General features: G+C 39.6%; 2 protein-coding genes across 3 annotated transcripts in view; both read left to right on the forward strand.

Annotated features, from left to right (window-relative positions):
* Positions 1–19935, forward strand: part of LOC145441572 (ATP-binding cassette sub-family C member 4-like) — a 58271-nt gene that overhangs the window by 29029 nt on the left and 9307 nt on the right. The window contains exons 13-16 of one of the 2 annotated variants that reach the window (XM_080319469.1): positions 18917–19132; positions 19202–19270; positions 19326–19416; positions 19802–19920. In XM_080319469.1, coding sequence (XP_080175595.1) covers positions 18917–19132; positions 19202–19270; positions 19326–19416; positions 19802–19920 — 495 coding nt within the window. The remainder of the gene's footprint in view (positions 1–18916; positions 19133–19201; positions 19271–19325; positions 19417–19801; positions 19921–19935) is intronic. The other variant, XM_080319468.1, reaches the window with a different exon arrangement.
* Positions 194–14942, forward strand: LOC145441593 (ATP-binding cassette sub-family C member 4-like). The gene is made up of 8 exons (XM_080319500.1): positions 194–1006; positions 1500–1610; positions 6191–6302; positions 6890–7105; positions 9382–9471; positions 9542–9705; positions 14311–14436; positions 14498–14942. Exons 1-8 carry the CDS (start codon positions 945–947, stop codon positions 14694–14696), a joined length of 1080 nt encoding a protein of 359 aa, XP_080175626.1. The 5' UTR covers positions 194–944; the 3' UTR covers positions 14697–14942.

Here is a 19935-nt window from a genome sequence, read left to right on the forward strand (position 1 = left end):
ATCAAGACCTCTGACGCATTCCCATATACGCTGGTTCCAAACAGGGTATGGTATAAGGTGTGCAGGTATTCATCGGGCATTTGATCCGCTGTCGCATAATTACGAATGCCTGTAGCGATGCAAAATTGTTCTCTAACATGTGTTCACATGGCACAATGCCTTCGTTTTAGGTAATTTCGCAGATGATATTACTGCTGGCAGCTAGTTTGACGTGTTGTGAGCTTCTGTTGTGATTGTAAAATAATCCCTTGTTCAGTCGTCGTTGATTATAGGCAACCTACATCTCTGACATACGACGTAGAGAAATTGAGGATAGAATTAGTGAATCAGGGCTGTTTAAATGGATATAATTATGTCCAAAATATTTAGAACATAAACGCCGGAAAATTTCACACATGAAAATAGAATGTTATCTGAGAATTTGGGCAACTGCGAAGTATGGTATGGAAAATTGGAAGTATGGTATGGAACGATTAAGGCGGGTATGGAGTATGGAAATTTACCATTCCATAGCATACCCCACCATGCCCTGGTTCCAAACACTGGTGGTGGAAAACCTGATATGCCCTTTCTACTCACGGTCTCAGAGCAAAAAAGTATGAGTAACCTAGGTTCACGATCATTTCCACGCCAACATGGCAAATACAATAGATGTGTACCTGTACACTGTACGTACTGACCTAGTTTAATCGTAAATCTATACATGGAAGCGAACGAGGCGAATCGCAAGCATGTAGGCCTATAGATTGCGTGTATGAATGATTGCAGAATAGAATGGAGTGTTACGTAACGCTATTTATTAGTTGCACATGTATTTCCCATTATATATAAAGTTACCAGAATAATACAATGCAAAGCATTAATCGGTGTAATTTTAGGAATTTCTTGTTTTTAACGATTTATTTGTAACCAGCAATATTGTTTCGCTAATTTTACTAAGCGATATGAAGAAACTGCAACCAAATAAGTTGAAGACAGCTAATATACTATCAATGATAACATACTGGTAAGTCTTTGTTAATTAATATAAATCTGTACGATGATCGTCTGCTCTCTTGAAAACCATCCACCATTCTTACATAACGCACCATCGACCAATGATCCCATCCTAACGGTGAAGTCTACGATACATTCGTAGGGAATTTGCCTATACTTGTCATCGTATTTTTGATATTCAAATGTAGAGCCATGTAGTTATTTCGCGGAGTGGTCAAATATGTTTGCTATTAATATGAATACTAAATTCATGCCTGTAAACTCTTCGTAACATTGACCTAAAGTAAATAACAGTGTAAGTATTGCCCATAATTAATCTGCAAGAAGAACAGCAACCATAGTGGTAGCGTGTCTTTGATTCTGTGAAACGAAAATAGATACTATTGATCATTTTGTAGAGCAGTCAAGTTAGTTTTTGCATGCCTGACTATGTTGATCTAACAGATTGATTTGCGTGACATAGCGTTCATGTACGTTGTCGTGATATGAAATCTTGTTTGCAGGTGGATGAACGATTTCTTTAAAGATGGCCGAAAAAGAAATCTTCAAGTAGACGATATGTTGGAACTCCTAAATGCAGATACTTCGTACGAGCAGTGCTCACGTCTAGAGAGGTTGTGAATTATGATTGTAATACAGTGGTTCCCAACCTTTCTGCCTTCATTCCCCACTTCAGATTTATTCCGAGCCTTCATTCCCCACCTGGAACGTAACAGCACTTCGTCAGCCCCCCAAAAAAAACCGTTGGTCTTGGATCCCTCACGAGCCCAAAACTGATTATATCGATGTTCTTTTGTATCCTGTTTTCTTTCGCCCTTTTTTATTTTATTTAATGAAAAAAAAGTCGATATATATATAGATAGATAAACCCAACTTCAGTAGGCCACTCCCTAGAACCCCATCAGCCCCCCTGAGCCCATACGCTTTCTTCCCGTTAGTTATCAGCTACATTGGGTCCACTGTTTCGAGCGTCGCCTTATTTCGATTACACGCGCGAAGCGCGAAAAATTTATATAATTCATGTTTGAATCGGTCAATATGATCGGGAATTGCATATATGTTGCTATCAATTTTTTATCCCCTCTCTGCTCACGTAATCAGATTTACCGGTAGAGCTGAGTGAGGTGTGTTGGAAAAGGTAAGACTCCTAAATAAGTATTAAACATCTTCGGACGGACCCGTTGGTATAATGAATTCGTTACATTATGCTATTTCGTGACCTCCTATATCTGCTATTTCAAAAGATATGGAAATCGCCAAAACTAAAAGGTACACACGATTTCAAATTGGTATTGCTTTACTGGCAAATGATTTGTTTTCTGGGGTTCAGATCGCCAAGACAGGAACAGTCGGCACCAGCCATTTAGCCGCCTATGGACAAATAAACATATATGTACATCAGGGGTCGGCAACCTTTTTCTAGTCGCGGGCCAAATTTCGGGTATACAACTTTCTGGCGGGCCGGAATTTTTCTTAGTACTATATTTTACGCTCACTTCGGTATATTATCCTACATTGCTGCAATCTCAATCATACCTATCAGAAGACACATGTATTTACACTTCAACAACACAGAATAAATGTGACAATTGACGCAGCTTGCTTTGTGAAAGGTTTTCAACTTCTGGTAACAAGTCAGATGAAACAAAAATCAGACCCTATTCAAAATGGACGTCTTAGCTTGCTCTTCGTGAATTTCATTGTTCAAAACTATTGTTCACATGCGTACGTGCTTCCAAAAATCGATGCAATTTCTTTTGCATTGTTGGTCAAGCTGGGATAAAGACCAATTTTAAGAACGTACTCTTTGTCAAAGTCATGCAGCGATATGCCCTTTGTATGAAATTTGTCATTCAATTTAACCGCATCGCATTTCAGAAAGGCTCATTTGAAATTTTCAGGCAATGGTATTGGCGTCCACATTAAACAGAGTACTGAATAGTCAGAATTCATTTTGTAGAGAAGGAATGTCGGAAAAGTGGGTGAATAAAGGAATGTCGGAAAAGTGGGTGAATATTCATTAGTTAAATTTCGTATCACAGTTACAAATGTAGTGTCGCTACTAGGTTTTCTCTTCTCCAGTATAGGAAAGTGAGCATAATTTTCTCTGTACTGTTGACATTTCCAGAGTCACAGATTTGTTTTAAATGCGCCTCGACATCTCATGTCTTTAGTTGTTTTCCCCCTGAAGTTGCAAATTCAATTTGTTCAGATGTGACGTTAAATGTACCTGGAAAGCAAGATGAGATACCCATTTTCGATTACAAGATTATGAGTCGGCGATATTTGTGTTTTCGAGGAAAGTTGCTATTTCATTTCTCAGTTCATACACTCGTGTAAACATTGCTGCTCGACTTAATGCGCGAACATGACAGATATAGGCCTACATGACATCGCCATATTGATTCTCTGCTTCTAGTAATATCTGGCGTAACTGAATCAGTTAATGAGACAAAAATCATACTAACAGTTTTACCATTGTGGCCAAAACACTATTCAGGTACTTTGTCTTGGCACACAATGCCTTCTGGAAAATTAAACTATAGATAGGCTAACTAACATATGGAGGCTATTTATCTATAATTGAACAGTTTGAGATTCCGTCTTTGCGTCTGAGATGTTCCAAGCGTTTTTGAAGCAAAGGAAGAACACCTTTATTGTCACACCCCATTAGAGTGGTAAACCCTTTAAAAAAGTATGGAACACCTTCGGTTGCGAGATACACCCGATTGATAAGCACTGATCCAGTCTAGTCTATGTCCAGCTCCTACTTCAACCACCTTCGTTTTATGGCGTAACAATGGACTAATACGATGCAGGCTACTATTATATCGTACCAATGCCGCATTTTTTTCATGCAGTGCTGCACTGCAGATTGAAAAGCATTATGAAACGGCGGGCCGTATTCTTGTGATAACTAATTATTATGTCGCGGGCCGGACGATTTCGCTTGGCGGGCCGGATCCGGCCTACGGGCCGTAGGTTGCCGACCCTTGATGTACATTGTACATTGTATATAAATCGAAGTTTTCTGTCACCACTAGGGCATTCCTTCTCGGCCAAGCTCTTCTCGCTGCTTATCGTTCTGGCACACTTCTCGGAGTCGTATGTTACATGGCCTATAACTTCATATGTCTTGGTGCGTCGAGGCACAGTAATGGCCGACGCCGAAGTGTCCATTTATATAAATTCTACGTATTTTCGCGGGGAAGGGTACCCAATAATCAAGATATTCGGTAACATTAAATCGCGCCCCCAGCGCAAAAATATTTTGAAAAAGTGGCATAAATTTCCAAAAAATACTTAATTCACGAAATAATTTTCGGCCCCTTCGGCAGTTACGGTCCTGTTCTCCACTACCCAACACTTTTGTCATCACAGACTACACAAGACACACAACCACAACAGTACGCAAGACAATCGCCAATAACTGCAACATAAAACGTATTGTGAACTGATACCAGTAACGCACAAAATTTCGAGAAAGCGTTATTTCGGGTCAAACTAGTCGTGCTGGATGCGTTTGTGACGCCATCATTGGCCATCCAGAGTTAAAAATGAGGTTTTGTGAACAACACGCAATATAATTTTCTATACATACATTCCAGAACAGTTAACTGGTAACGGTAATTACGCATGTATCTCCGTGAATATGTAGACTTTCCTGTATATAATACTGAACAAATGCGTATTCCCCACCAGAAACCATTGAATTCACCACCAGTGGGGAATTCCCCACCGTTTGGGAACCACTGTTGTAATAGATTGAGTTCTGCTATAGATATTATCTATCTAGCGTTTATGCACGCAATACAATAATTTCCGCATGTATTGCCTTCGTTGGATTAGTTTGAACAGCAAATAAATTCCTCTTATAATCAATCCTGTCCAGCAGTTCCGCTCCAAAAAATATTTGAAATATGTGTGCGGAGAAGAAATAGAGTAGTAGTCACTGTCAGGCAATTCTGCCTTCGATGTAGGAACATAGTATAGACAGGGATCTCTTCACCTTGATTTGTTGTCCGTATAGGTTTTCTTCTCGGGTCATGCGGTGTATTGACCCGGTGTTTTTCATTTTTCTACTTTTGAAAAGACGATGGAGGAATCTTCATCAGATTTATCAGGCGAAAAGGATTCATCCGAACTCATATCTCCCATGGCAGCAGAAGTTGCTGCAGTAGAACGTTCTCCATCGTCAGAATCACTGTCGCCATCTTCACTTCCTTTCCAGTGTACCGTCACTGGATGAGTGATTTTTTACCATGAAAACGTCTGGTGTCCATTTCTGCAACAGCAATTACTGATAGCAATTATTGAGAATATTTGTTATCGTTTTAGCGCTATTCTAGTGGTTAGTTTACATATTCATTGTCTTTACGTAATGTATCAAGGCACTTTCTTGACTCACGAAGTTGGTGAATCTATTCCCTACTTTCCTCACATAAATAGCTATTCGATATGGAAATAGTTCAGTTGCAGGAATGTTGTCAGAGTTTACCAACAAAAGGCTAATGATGTAAAATTGTAAATTCGCATCACTCGCCATTTTCAACATTGCAAAGTGGAGTAACACATTATTGATCCAAAACACTACTGTGATTTGTGGTGTAAAGAATCCTATACATATTTTTACAAACGAATATATTCACCAAATCCTTCGACCGCGAAGCAATCAAGAACGTGGGTCCACTGACTTCACTCAGACATGCCAACGCAATAAACAACGTCCAGGACTCCACCATTTCACTCCAAGCACTCTATTGTAAAAGGAGCTAAAGGGAAGTTCGGAATGTGTAGGCCTACTATCTGCGACGGCCGTCGTGGCCGTGTCAAGTATGCCTGAAGTCGGTATAAGATGATATAATTCGGTATGTACCGAATTTGATACGCTAGTCCACTAAGGGCTATAAATGAGCTATTTTCTTTTTTGATATGATTATAAACGCTACAAACGTATTGCACAAATGCGCAGATGCATATGCACATATTCGAAATCTAAAATGTCCATTCGATATTTATAGTGCATTTCTATAGCCAATGATAGTTCGACACTGAAACAATATTGCCCTAGTTGCTTTTTCCGGCGCAACACTACAGCCAGAATATCACCTCTGTTGATGATACTTTTCTAAAAGAGTTCGAATTTCTACGGATGATGTGAGAACATAAAACCGATTCGTTTTCTATATTTTAGGAATTGGGAAAAAGAAGTAGGAAACAAAAACAGGAAGCCAAATCTCTTTCGCACCTTACTACGAACCCACAAATGGTCACTAGTGAAGAATGGGTTCGCAGCATATTCCAAGGTATGTAGCCTAACTGTGCGTCGGCGCGAAATTGGTCGAAATCATGACTTTCATCCTTGCAAATAGCGACTGATAAAGCAATACGAGTCATGATAGACAGTCATTTAAAATTAGGGTTACCATATTTGGGAAATCTGAAAAGAGAACACTTTTGCATAATTTTCAGGAAAATCCTGAAAAAATGGTAAATTTTGCACTTCGTGGTCGGTTGACTAAAAAAAGGTCAACTTTTCGGCTCATCTCAAAATTCTCAAAAAAAAGAGGACAAAATCTCAAAAAAGAGGACATTTTGGCGTCCTCTGAGGACACTTTCAAAAGAGTCTAAAATGAGGACAAATTCTCTTAAAAGAGGACGTATGGTAACCCTATTTAAAATAGGCATGTTATGATTGTTGGTAAGGATAAGGTTTGGATTGACTTTGATTATTTTGAATGACTCTCTATCATGACATGCGCTATATTCGATTGCCTTTCTATATTTTTAATTTGCTATCTTGAAACGAGCAGTTTTGAGTTTCTTATTTGAGCTATATAAGATTAAAGTTTTTTGCTTACCGACTTCATGAACACATGCGGCATTTCTACAGGAGTTGCTGAGAATGGGGACAGCTGTCCTGGTTAGTTATCTCGTGAGATACTTCGAACAGAAAGACACAGTACCGATGTGGCACGCTTACGCTTATGCGGTAGCAATCGTTGTGGCAGCGTACACTTCGGGAATCGTCCATCATCAAGTATGTTATTGGACATTCAGGATTGGATGGCATATGCGAATTTCTGTATGCGCCATTATGTACAAAAAAGTAAGCAACACTTGACTGGATAAGTGTTTAACAATTCAAATCTGTATGCTTTAAATCTATGCTTTTAACCAACTTTTTCTCAAAGAGTCGACTAAATGTCGGAATGATCGACGAACGGTTTGACCGGTGTTTAATTGACAATTTCTCGCGCCGCAAACATAGTAATATACCGTTGTCAAAGCTGCGGCAGTAACAGAGCGAGAGCGAGTAGCATATTTACACATATCTCCCTCCATCCCATAGATCAGACATTAGAATCGGCATTGTGCGGCCCGTGACACGATTTTGAGCGGCCCGCGACAAGTTACTTGGAATTTAGACTTTCAATGCTATTAATGTTAATGCGTGGACAAAACTATTGGCTGCATCAACTGAACCGGAAATGCGTTTGCTTTGAAGTCTAGTTCATTTATTTGCCGTGATTACGTAACCTATGTATACCTTGTATGAGTAAGCCAGGTTCGAAATAAAGCAAATACAGCAAGTATGCCGCAACAATTAAAGTTACAAGTCGCTGTTTCCATATTCAAGTTCGAATCTTGATTTTTTCCAATTGCCATTGTAACATTATGAGTAAACGGTCTTTGCTTTACGCTGTTACGTCATACGTTTCCAAATTCAATTGGCCCTGTGCATATACAGCTGTATAAGCTGTATCAATCAAGTTTTGTGTTTGATTTGTACCGTGGTAAGTCATATATCACGGGTGGTACACGGGTGTGAAATTCAGAGTTGGATCAATTACATTATTTCAGTTCAATTACAATTACAATTACAATTACTTTCATAAATGTTTCAATTACATTACAATTACAATTACTCCATGCTAAAAATATCAAATTACAATTACAATTACAATTACTCCTTGCATGCATCAATTACATTACAATTACAATTACAATTACTCCTTGCATGCATCAATTACATTACAATTACAATTACAATTGCTGCTGTTGAACATGTAATTGAATAGTCATAAATTCAACCGTGGTCCTTGACAACCGTAGCGTCGTATTTAACAACAATTCAAGTCTAGTTCAGATTGTGTAGTAATAATTGCGTTGATGTGCGTACATAGTATGCTATGTAAGATGTCACTGTGACGTAATGTCAGCGTGTTTTGTATGCTAGGTAATTATGGCTCACGTAATTGGAAATGTAAAATGTTATTTACCTAATTTCCTATGGGTTAGGATTGAGGATAGGGTGCAGTATGTCGTTGAAAAAGTATTATAATATATGCATGTGTTGGATTTGCGTATATAGTATATAATTAAAGAAACAATATTATTTTTATCGAGGGACGTAGGAATTAGGATGAGGAGTAAAAACAAAACCGTGCTTTGTCAGATAAGACGTTATATAATATCCAGTGGTCTGGTTAGTTATCCAGACGAAATAACGATGCATCATCGTGATCTGAAATCGTATTGTAGATTGCCAACCCACGGATAGATGCGCAATATGTGAGTCACGGATGACTGCACCGACAAACGTACTGAAAAGTCGGCTAAAACCAGCAAACTTTATAGTCCTAGAGCTGGCGATCCATGCGTCCAAATTTGATGCATCTGGTCTTCATCGTAAGCTATTGATGTACTAATTCCGAAAATACAAAATAAAATCTCGTCAGGGCAATGTAACTGCTCCAAAATAGCCGTTTAAGGCCGACTGTTCTGAAAAGTGAGAGCGCTGCAGCAGCATGACTACAACAATTACCAGTTACGCCCATAGCGATTGTTCAGAACAATGCCGATTCCCAGACTTTCACGACTATTTTGGGATGGTACCATTGCCTGGAAATATACTTTTATTGCGGAATCAGTGCGACACTAGCTTTCGATTACGACCATACATATCAAATTTCGACTCTTGGATCGCCAGCTATGGGACTATCAATTCTGCTGCTTTTAGCCGGCTCAGCAGTTCGCTTCTCGGCGTATTCAATCGTGAGCCACGTGTTGCGAATCCATCGGTTGGTTAGTAATTTAAAAATTGCATGGAATGGCAGCCGAGGCCAGCATAGCGGTAAAATTACAATTACAATTACACAAAATAAAAATGCTTCAATTACAATTACATTACAATTACATTGAAAAATGTAATTAATTACATTCAATTACAATTACAAATTACAATTGATCCAACTCTGGTGTGAATACACACTTTTATCGCCAAGAGTGTACGACCTGTGTTCAAGCATTTGGCGAGAGTAAATCGCCCTTTCATAAGATCAACGCTTGAGGAAATTACCGAACCAATTACCTGCATTACAGACTCTCCGTTTGAGTCAGAAGTCGCTGAGCGAATTCTCATCAGGGAAGATTATCAACCTCGGAGCCACCGACGTTATCAGATATGACTTTGTTAGTTATGCGACTATACCATTCTTCAGCCTGTCACACGCTAAACACTTGTCTCTTCGTTTCAATTAAGTTTCCTCCATTCATCCATTTTATCTGGATCGGCCCCCTGCAGTGCGTTGTCGGTGCGACGATTTTGTGGTGGGAGTTCGGCCCATCAATATTAGCTGGAATGGGACTTCTCGCTGTTCTCATAGCGCTCCAAGCGGCCTGCGGCAAGCAGTATGCGAAGTTGAGGTATCAAATGCTTATGCAGTATATAAAATATTAATATCCAATGAAGTGTGAAGAGTGCATATCCTCAGACACTTCAAATCTGCAGCCTGACTTCGGAGTATGTATTGTAGGCCCACTAAGGATTGTGTGAACGTGAGGTTCACGTTCGCGTTTGGTGTGTGAACCTCAAACATTTGGAGGTTCGGTTTCGCGAACGAACCTTGGTAGGATCTGCACTGTGAACTTTTTTCATACATTACAATTTTCACGTCATTATATAACATATTTGGTTGAAATTCTATCCATTTAAAATTTGGACCACTCCATGCGTGGTGCTGCCAGCGAGAAAAGAAATTCAGCACTGTACGAGCATGCAACTTGCCTGATTCCAAAATTTTAAAGTTTGCTCGAGATATTCGGATTTCCGTTTACGTTTATTTATTTACTCTCTGCTGTGAGCTTGGCCGACAATAACAATCATTTTATCAATGATTGACATCAACGAAATTCATATATATTTAACGCATCGTTGTGTGTCTAATGTAAAAAGTATAGAATAGACGTATACGATAGGCTATCTATATTGATTTGATATGTTTCTTGTACCAAAAAAACCAAATCCGCCCGATCGGGGTGTTGGCTACTGTATATCATAATTTTGAGGTGACATCTGTAGCAAGTATATAAACCGGTCTTTCACTCTGATCAATATCAATCTAGCAATAGCCTGACGCCTTAATAATACACTGTTCGGTATAGTCTGTAGACCGGTAAGCGTTAGATTATATTCCCTTGCAAGTCCTCGGTAATATTGTTATAATGCGATATCGAAAGATATTGTTTTTATGTAATTATGATAGCAACTGATTGATCCAGTTGATACATCTGGTGTTTTTACTTCAGCATTGTGGCATAATGTGGCCTGAGTCGCCTCTAGTGTACAGTACACCGGTACATTACTTTACGGAAATGTAGGGTTCCAATATGAGTAATATGAGGTCATACGTTCGTGTTCACGTTCGCGTCCAAATAGAACCTTTCAAGAAGGTTCGCGTTCACATGAACCCGAAGAGAGAGAGAGAGAGAGAGAGAGAGAGAGAGAGAGAGAAAGAGAGAAGGGAAAGTGATTTTCATTTTCGCCTGCATCATCGAGATGCTTTTGACAACCCGATTGGGATTCGCACCATCCTTAGATACCAAACGATAGTATAGGAAGATTGCCGTGGCGCTTTGCAACAATACTTTCAAAGAAATTCACACGACATATTGGAAACTATCGCTATAATATAGACCAGCGGTTCCCAAACTATTTGTTGTGTTATGCATGATATGATTTATAACCCAATTGTTCTTGCTCTCGTCTCCCGAGAAATATTTCACACAAGAGGAGGAGTCCTGAACAGCCAATATCATAATTCACTGTGTCGGGAACAGTCACAAGCTTCATTCTGACTCCGTGAAATCTATATTGGCGTATCATTAAGATAGTTCGTTAGTTGACAATCACATGAGAAACATATTTTTCTGGTCATGCAGTCACCAATTTCGGTGTAGAAAGTATTTCATTTGAGATCTATACCACCATTATTTCAACGGGGTGAGCCTATTTCCCGGTTATGAGCGTCGTGATTTTTTTCAATAATTAGCAATCTCTTTAACCACACGCTACCGCCCATCTCAAGATGGAAACTCGTAAAAAAGCATTACTCACCCTTCAAGCATGCCTGGGACACGATGTCTGGTCATGGCGATATAGTGGTCGATATTTCAAATTGTACAGTTCCAAGCTATAGAATTGACTCAAATTTTGTGTGCAGCGTTTTATAGGCAATCTTGGATTTTTCAACTAGACAGTGAAATTTAAAAAAAGTTTTTTTTCAATAACCCCATGACCATGTAGCCTAGGTTAGCCATACGTCCGGAATTTCCCGGACATGTCCGGAATTTCACTGTTCGAACTTGCGTCCGGGAGGAATTTCTAAAATATGCCAAATGTCCGGAATTTTGAAGACTTGACGTAGGCTCATAATTTTTTCGTGAATTAACATGAAAACATTATTTTAGGGGATATTTATGCGGATGCATGATATTTTTCTTCGCGCTGCGCGCGATTTACTATCACACTTATTGATTTTAATATGAGGACTACCCAGAGGTGGTCAAAGTAGTCGAGAAAGCTACTCAAGTAGAAGTAGAAGTAGCGACGAAAAAATCTACTCAAGTACGAGTAGAAGTACTTTTTCCATAAGCAACCTAAAACTACTTGAAGTAGAAGTAGAATTCACTGACTTCAAATCTACTCAAGTAAGTAAGTAGTTGCGAAAACGATCGTAATTCGTTCACATGGATTGTCAAAAGGTGCAGATTCATCTATGCGAAAGGTGCCGAGCTTGATTCACATTGATGCATATCAGGAGGTATTCAATTTTCGACAGCATAAGCTTTGGATGAAAATGCTAGTATTGATATAGAAATGCGATACTAATCCTCTGTATATCGAACAGCACGTTTTAGAAAATATCATGGTATCGCGCCTTCCCCCATATTATACGGCCCGCAGTTTTTTCAAAGAGCAATACGGAGAAGTTGTATAGGATACGGTGTAAACACCTTGTGCGATGAGAAAACGTTACTGAAAAATATGATGGATCGTAAAAATGCCATATTGTGTAGCTTTATTTCCGAAAATTAACGGCATTACTACACTTACTTTTATACTTCAACATGTATGTTATCCAGACAAAAGAACTTAAATTAATGAGAACTAAAAGTATATGATACTGGGAGTTGAAAGTGAAATATAAATACTACTTCTAAAATTGGAAATGTATTTCGTGTCTTTAGTCCAGAAAGTGTCAAGGGTTGTATGCTAAAACAGCTATAAAACTAAAAAAGTCAGAGTCCACTTTTCCAGATTAGGACACGCCATGGACTGCTGTAGATTACGATATGATAAGTAAATGCTAGATTGCGAAACATCAGTTTCAAACGTTATGATGAGCCATAAGTACTTTGATGAAATATTTTATATGGGTGAAGGGCGACAATGCGGTGTTAACGGAACCACGCCAACCCGCTACCTAAATTATATTCACCGAGACTTTCGTGAAATCATACTGGACATTCCGTATCCACTGCGCGCGAAGCGCGACGAAAATTCTGGGCTTTACTCAACTGTTATGAAAATTAGATGTTGATACTGCGTGAAAAAAGCCCCGAAACTCCTCAGGCTATCTTACTGATTGGGGGAATAAACTACTTCTACTTGACAAACTGAAAATAGCGAAAAGTAAGTAAGTAGATCACAAATTATTACGAAGTAGAAGTAGAAGTAGTGAAAATCAGATCTACTTGAGTAAGTACCAGAAGTAGAGGAAAACTACTTGAGTACTTCGAAAAAGTAGAAGTACTTTGTTACTGACCACCTCTGGGACTACCACCCTCACAAAAAGTGCAATAAAATATCAATAAAAACAACCTTCATGTACTGGAAGAAACGTAATTGTAATCGCAATTATGGGAGGACGGTATATTCCTAGAGATCGTTAAGGTCGTTTAAATGTGTTATTCAATGATATATAGTGGTTCCCAACTTGGCGGTCGTTCGCCTTCATCCTGAGGTTCGCGAATATGTTGAACGTAACCAGCTTCCAAAATAACCCGTGAGTAAATCTGGGCAAAGGTGTTGACTTCTTTTATCAATCAGCTCGTCAAATTTTGATCCGCGCCACGGAACATTTTCAAATTGGAGATGGAGTCGTGACCATGAAAGGTTTGAAACCACTGGATATGGGTTGTTTATAACGCTCCGTGGTGCGCACCAGCATAAGGCTGATAAACAATCTTATCGGTGCGACATGAACATGACTTAACGATGTACGATTACGCTCCTTGTATTTTCGAACTCATCATCCTCCACGAGCTCTACCGCTAACTCTGATCATGTGGGCGGAGAGTAGTAACTATATAGTAATATATGGAACAACCAATATTATTGACAGAATTCATTCAAATTTAACGACCAGATGCATATAGAAACCAGATTCATATAGCAAGCCCACCCAGAAATTGCATCGATTACCCTATGGTGGGCTCAAAATCATTGTTTATTTGGGTGGGAAGGGGCTGAAAAATGGGGTTTCGGTCCCGGTTACACAGCCACATACTCCTGAACCGAATCGTGACCACCTCTAGTCTATGAGCAAAGCTTTGCTAGCGTGACGTCATAACTCATTTTGAAATCCTCTCGTGGGCGCTAAAGAGTGTCCAGAATTTGTGTCACAAAAATATGGTAACCCTGAAACCTAGTGAAACTATTATTTTTGCATTCCCGTTACTCGAGAGGGGAACCTCGATAAAAGCAGCAACTTTCACATGTCTTCACGGTGTTACTGGGAAAACCTGCCAGAATTTCGTCTTCGCTGTTTATATACCTGTGCCAGAGTTGAGCACAGCTTCCTCAGATCTTCCAGATCTAAAAGACGGGCTGAGCTTTCTTTGTAGTGTTTACGGGTCTTTTATAAATAGTAGCACTATTAGAAGTCTAGCTTGCATTTATGGAAGCCAGAGACGGTCCTAACCACCAATATATCAACAAATATAAAAATGCAACACATACCGTTTTAGGCTCGTCATTGCTTCCCTGACCGGCAAACGAGTACTCGGAATGAATGAGGTGATCACAGGCATGAGAATAATAAAGATGTATGCTTGGGAAAAACCGTTTGCGAGGCTGCTTTCCGAGAGACGAAGGTAGATTTCTTTTGCTATTGGATGCATACTTCAAATAGATTTGTGGTATTATCTCCAACAGAAAGGAGGTTGATAAGATATTGGTGTCGGCGATTATCAAGACAGTCAACATGACGCTGTTTGTAATACAGGAAAAGATGATCACTCTGATTACTATCACATGCTACATATTCTTGGGCGGTAGCATATCTGCTTTCAAGGTAAGAACAGGGATGAATTGCAGTTGTTCCCGGGTTCTGCAATCAAAATCCATTGTATAATTATATTTGATCCGAAATAACTCACATCACTGCAGGCAACGAAACGATAACACCTCGGGCCAACTGAACAGTGGCCGTTTATGACCGACAATCATGGCAAAACGTCTTCTTAAATGAATAGCATATATTATCTCTATAGGCTATTGACATGGTCTAAATCAAGGGTGTTAAACTCAAATTGCGTCGCGGGCCGGACCTTTCAAATGATTCAAATTCCATACCCTTGTTTTTTTCTTGAATATACTCAATTGTGAAGCCTACACAATAATATATTGCATTATAACCGACCATAGGGTTCTACTCTAGCAACACCTTTATTAGCGAACGATGGAATTAGCAAAATTAGGATTATAGCCGGTTAAATACGTTAATATATATACTGCTAAAAGAGTAAGCTAGCTTTAAGAGCGATATACCTCATGTTTCTGCGTTATGAGGAATACGAGAGATATATTAAAGCTGGCTCATTACTAGGGCAAGTTTTTGTTGCAGTTAAATCCGTGGAAAGTTGCATTTATTTTTCACAAAAGTTGCAGTAAAAAGTTGCCTTTATTTTTTCACAAAAGTTGCACTGAAAGACCACATTTTGGTCGGTTGACTGAATAAAAAAGGTCGACTTTCCACTTCCACTTCCGAAATACAGTTTTCCATCAACATTCTCCATTGGTTGACTAAAAAAAAGTCAACTTTCCGTCTCAGCTTCCGAAATATCCGTTAGAACGTAACTTCAGTGCTGATTTACGGTATTTCAGTCGAATTTGGCCGTGTATTTCACCAAAATTCTCAAAAAAACAGTGACATAATCAAGCGATCTATTTACATATACTGCCAAATATTTCCAGTAAAAAGTTGATTACATGAAAAATCAAAAAAACTTTCACAAAAATCGAAAAAGTTGCAAAAAGTTGCATGATAAAAATGGACAAAAGTTGCAAAAAGTTGCACCATAAGATTCCTTCAAACAGCTTAAAACAGCATTCTACATACGTTTCGAGTATTTAGGAAGCTGCAGGAAACTGTAACAAAGTTGCAAAAGTTGCAAAAACTTGCCTTACTCATTACTATTATATCGCGATTCGTGCTTCTCCGTATGCAGAGGTGCTGTTAAGTCATAAGTGAAATTGGGATTGCGTCCACAAATACTTGAATTATATTTTTGTGTAACAATTATATTCTCTTTGTAACCTGCATATACCGGTTTCTCACTATAGCGGCTTCACTTCTGTGAATAACTACTTTGTGGTCCATTTTTCTGTAAAACTAGGAATTGAGTGTGCATTTTTGCCTTCTCGGAATTGAGGGTAAATGATGGCTCTTCCTTGCTGCTGGTGACTAGAGTGAAACCACAACACCACTGCCGGATGGTTATAATGTGGCCTATGAACAATTGGACATACTCGATATTTGTTATCTTGAGGGGTTATTTGATGATAATATTTCGTCCAAAAAATCTCAACATTTGTAAAAAATGTGCTGGATTATACAGCCATTTTTCAATACAGCTTCGCGGGCCGGATGGAATGGTCTGGCGGGCCGGATGCAGCCCGCGGGCCGTATGTTTGACACCCCTGGTCTAAATTCTGGCGGCGTTGTATTAAACTATTGTAGGGTTACCATATTTTCGTGGCCAAAATTACGGACACTGTTCAGCGCCTCCTAGCGGGTTTTAAAATGACGTATGAATACATGTTACGTCACACTGCCGAAGCTTTGCCTATCGATTGTATACAGGAGTAATTTTTTTACACATAGGTCGTAAATTAACTAGGCTATCGAGCTATCCCGAATTTTTGTTCGGGTGATTGCTAGGGTCGGTATTTTCATTTGGTATGCAACGGGTTTCTTCAGGGGCGAGATAAAATTGTTTGGCCCACCCGCCACGTGTTTGACAGCCCTGTTAGGTCGGTACGGATATGCGGTTGTGTGTTGTAGCCAGGATAAGAACATAACTTTTAAGCCAACTCCCTGCCAAACAGAACACTAGTGGGGCCCACGATACGGTGATCGAATCAACTTCTGGTAGGCTTGTGCATCTGGATTTTATGTGGCCTACATCTGGTTGTTAAATTTTGTGAATGAATTCTGTCAATTGGTTCATCCATATATCACTATAAATTTTTTATCCTCTCTCAGCCCACGTGATCAAATTTTGCGGTAGAGCTGGTGGAGATGATGACTTCGAAAACGTAGGGAACGTAATTTTACATCGCTAAGTCATGTTAATATCACACGGATAAGACTATTTATGAGCCGAAATGCCAGTCCGCACTATTCGCAACTCCATTTACAATTTGAAAATGTTCCGCGGCCCGCCTCAAAATTTTGTGAACTGATTATCAAACAAATGATCAGCACATCCCAGACCTACCCACGGCCTATTAGGGTTGCATTTAAAATAAATGGTTGCTCAAGACACTTCGCTTCAAACATGTTTCAAACAGTGTTTCAAACAAAGGTCTTTAAAAAAACAAATTATTTAAAGAGTTATATAATTATGCAATAAGTTGTGTAAAGACTTTCCATAAGAATGTTATATGAGTCTACTGACGACGATTTCCACCCGATATAGCCGACGTATACGATATGGGATGGTTGCAATCCTCGAAATAGCCGGTTCAACAGCTATAGTACGCAGATATGCATCATTGGTACGGATTGAATGTTCTGATGACGATGACCGCCTACCGTATAAATGCTGCAAGACGATGTAGTCCTGGTTAAAAACAATTTTGTCCGTATGACAGGGGTTGGAAGCCTATTTCGGAGGAGGAGCTATATTTACCCCGTCACAAATGAATATGCGTGACGTCATGGCTTAGAAAAAACAAAAAACAATGAAAACCTATTTAAACAAGGGCCTTGTTTTAAACATGTATGTATTATAATGATTTTTGTTTTCAACACAACACTACGGCCTATGTTGGAAGCTGATCAACATCTCCGCGATCCCCAGAAGAAGACGAGCGATCCCAAGCTTGAGAACCGCTATCTTTGACTAAAGCATCCAAACGGCGTTACCGACACTAGCAATATACGGTTCTCTTAAAATTGCGTTTGCAATTAGTCTTATTACAGTAAAAGAGAATTATTTTAATTTATTTTTTATTTTGTTTTTCCCGAGGACAGGGGTACCCATATTAAAATCAATATATGTGAAACTCAATCGCGAAAAAAAATTTCATGTAGCATAAATCTTCCCCAAAATAAGATATTGTTTATGTTGATTTACGGAATAAGTTTCAGCTCCCTTCAAGCCTTCCGGACATTTAAGCATATTTAAGCATTTCCTCCCGGATGCAGTTTAAACAGTGAAATTCCGGACGTATGGCAACACTAAACTATTGCATACGAGCCCACGACTATATTGCCTTGAAAATGTTTAGTTGTTAATTATGGAGCAATATAGACATTTAAATTTATACACTGTCACGTACCGCGATGTTGACAGGTCTTCTACCTCATCGGCGTTCTCAGTGCTTTGAGAATGCCGGCCGGTAAGGGTTTACTGCATGGTATTGAAAAGGCCTCCGAGGCTTTTTCGTCTTCCAAACGAATTCAGGTATTTGGTAGACACATGCTCGATTCAATTGCCTGTTTGATCGACGTCACCGTATAAAAGGAATATCTTCTCACCGACGAGTTTTGTCCGAACTCCACAAAGACTGAAGCTGTGCCAGCGAGTGATGCTTTTGTGGAAATGAAGAGTCTATCTGCAAAATGGAATTCGGTTGAACTTTCAAATTTTAGTGACGTTAATGGCTATTTACTAAAATATGTATTTCTATATTCTATCAGTCTGAAGACTTGAATGAAAACAGCGATCTCACCCTGAACAATATTTCACTCCGTGTCAATCCCGGAGAGCTTCTGGCGGTGATTGGTCCAGTAGGTGCAGGAAAAGTGAGCCTATTGAGGATATTTCTGTTTCTCGAGAATATAGTAAACTGAACCTGTCAATTATAGTCATCCTTGCTGGGTGCACTTTTGGGCGAACTCCCCGCGTTATCGGGTGAGGTCACAACTAACGGCGACGTTGCGTACGCCGGTCAAATACCGTGGGTGTTTTCCGGCACTGTCAGAGAAAATATTCTTTTCGGTGGGAAATTTGACAGGGAGAGATACGCGAAAGTGATCTCCGCTTGTTGCTTAACGAAAGTGAGTCAATGCTGCAAAGTGCAACCGTGAACAATTCCGTACTGCCACACTTGCCCAACTGACAGGATTTAGATTTATTGGAACACGGCGACATGACTCTTGTCGGTGAAAGAGGTGTGACCCTGAGCGGGGGACAAAAAGCGCGAGTAAACTTAGCAAGAGCTGCCTACAAAGAAGACTGTAACATCTACCTGTTGGATGATCCATTGAGTGCGGTAGATGCACCGGTTGCGCGCCATCTATACACGAGCTGCATATCAGGCGGACTGTTGAAAAATAAGGTCGGCTAAATAGGCGAAGTGACAATCGGGTAACTACCGTCTTTTCACATGTACAATTTTTCGCGATAGATACGTATTCTAATAACGCACCAGCTGCAATTGCTAAAGACTGCGGATAGAATCCTTATCCTCAAAGAGGTAAAAGCATTTTTCTATGTGTGTATGATACAATATGTATGCAACAAAAATCCAGGGAAAGGTAGCGGGACTTGGCACGTATGAGGAACTGCGAGGTTTACACACGGATTTTGCATCCTTGCTACGATCAGACACTAAAGAGAAAGGTACTGAAATTATCTCAAGTGGGCAATATTATATCGAGTATTCATCATTTTTCGGGAATACGCCAATAGCGTTAGATCAGTGGTTACCAACCTTCGACTCATCTCCCCCTTATCAAGCTCGCCACAAATTTTCGCCCCTCCATATTTACAGAGACGAAAAAGAGTACATAAACGGGACATTTATTCACCTAACTCTGATCGCTTGTGAATTGACTAAAATAAGGTCATTTTTCCGAGACGGTGTACGGTGAACCGCGACTATAGTTTCCGGTGGGTTTCCGAATATTTGAATTGAAACCTTTCGGATATCCACTTATAAGCGATGTCATTTTGGTGTAAATTCCTATAAAGCCCACAAGAAATAAAATTGAAGGAATTTATCCAGGTCAAAAGCCAGAAGTCCCGCCCAAGCAAAGATTGAAGAGGCACGACACAAACCGTTCATCCAATCGCTCGACTATATCAACGATATCGTATGGTGGCAACCTAAACGAGGCAATATACGTAATTTGTCGACGA

This window comes from Botryllus schlosseri, chromosome 6 (genome assembly GCF_051294905.1).
Source record: "Botryllus schlosseri isolate E-star chromosome 6, Bs_hap1, whole genome shotgun sequence".
Lineage (NCBI taxonomy): Eukaryota > Metazoa > Chordata > Ascidiacea > Stolidobranchia > Styelidae > Botryllus > Botryllus schlosseri.

What these genes read in the sequence shown, in the direction of transcription:
- LOC145441593 (XM_080319500.1), top strand. Translation starts at nt 945, where the DNA reads ATGAAGAAACTGCAACCAAATAAGTTGAAGACAGCTAATATACTATCA. An exon ending in GCGCCATTATGTACAAAAAA is followed by an intron (nt 7,106 to 9,381) that starts GTAAGCAACACT and finishes CCTGCATTACAG; the next exon opens with ACTCTCCGTTTGAGTCAGAA. An exon ending in CTGCTTTCCGAGAGACGAAG is followed by an intron (nt 14,437 to 14,497) that starts GTAGATTTCTTT and finishes TATCTCCAACAG; the next exon opens with AAAGGAGGTTGATAAGATAT.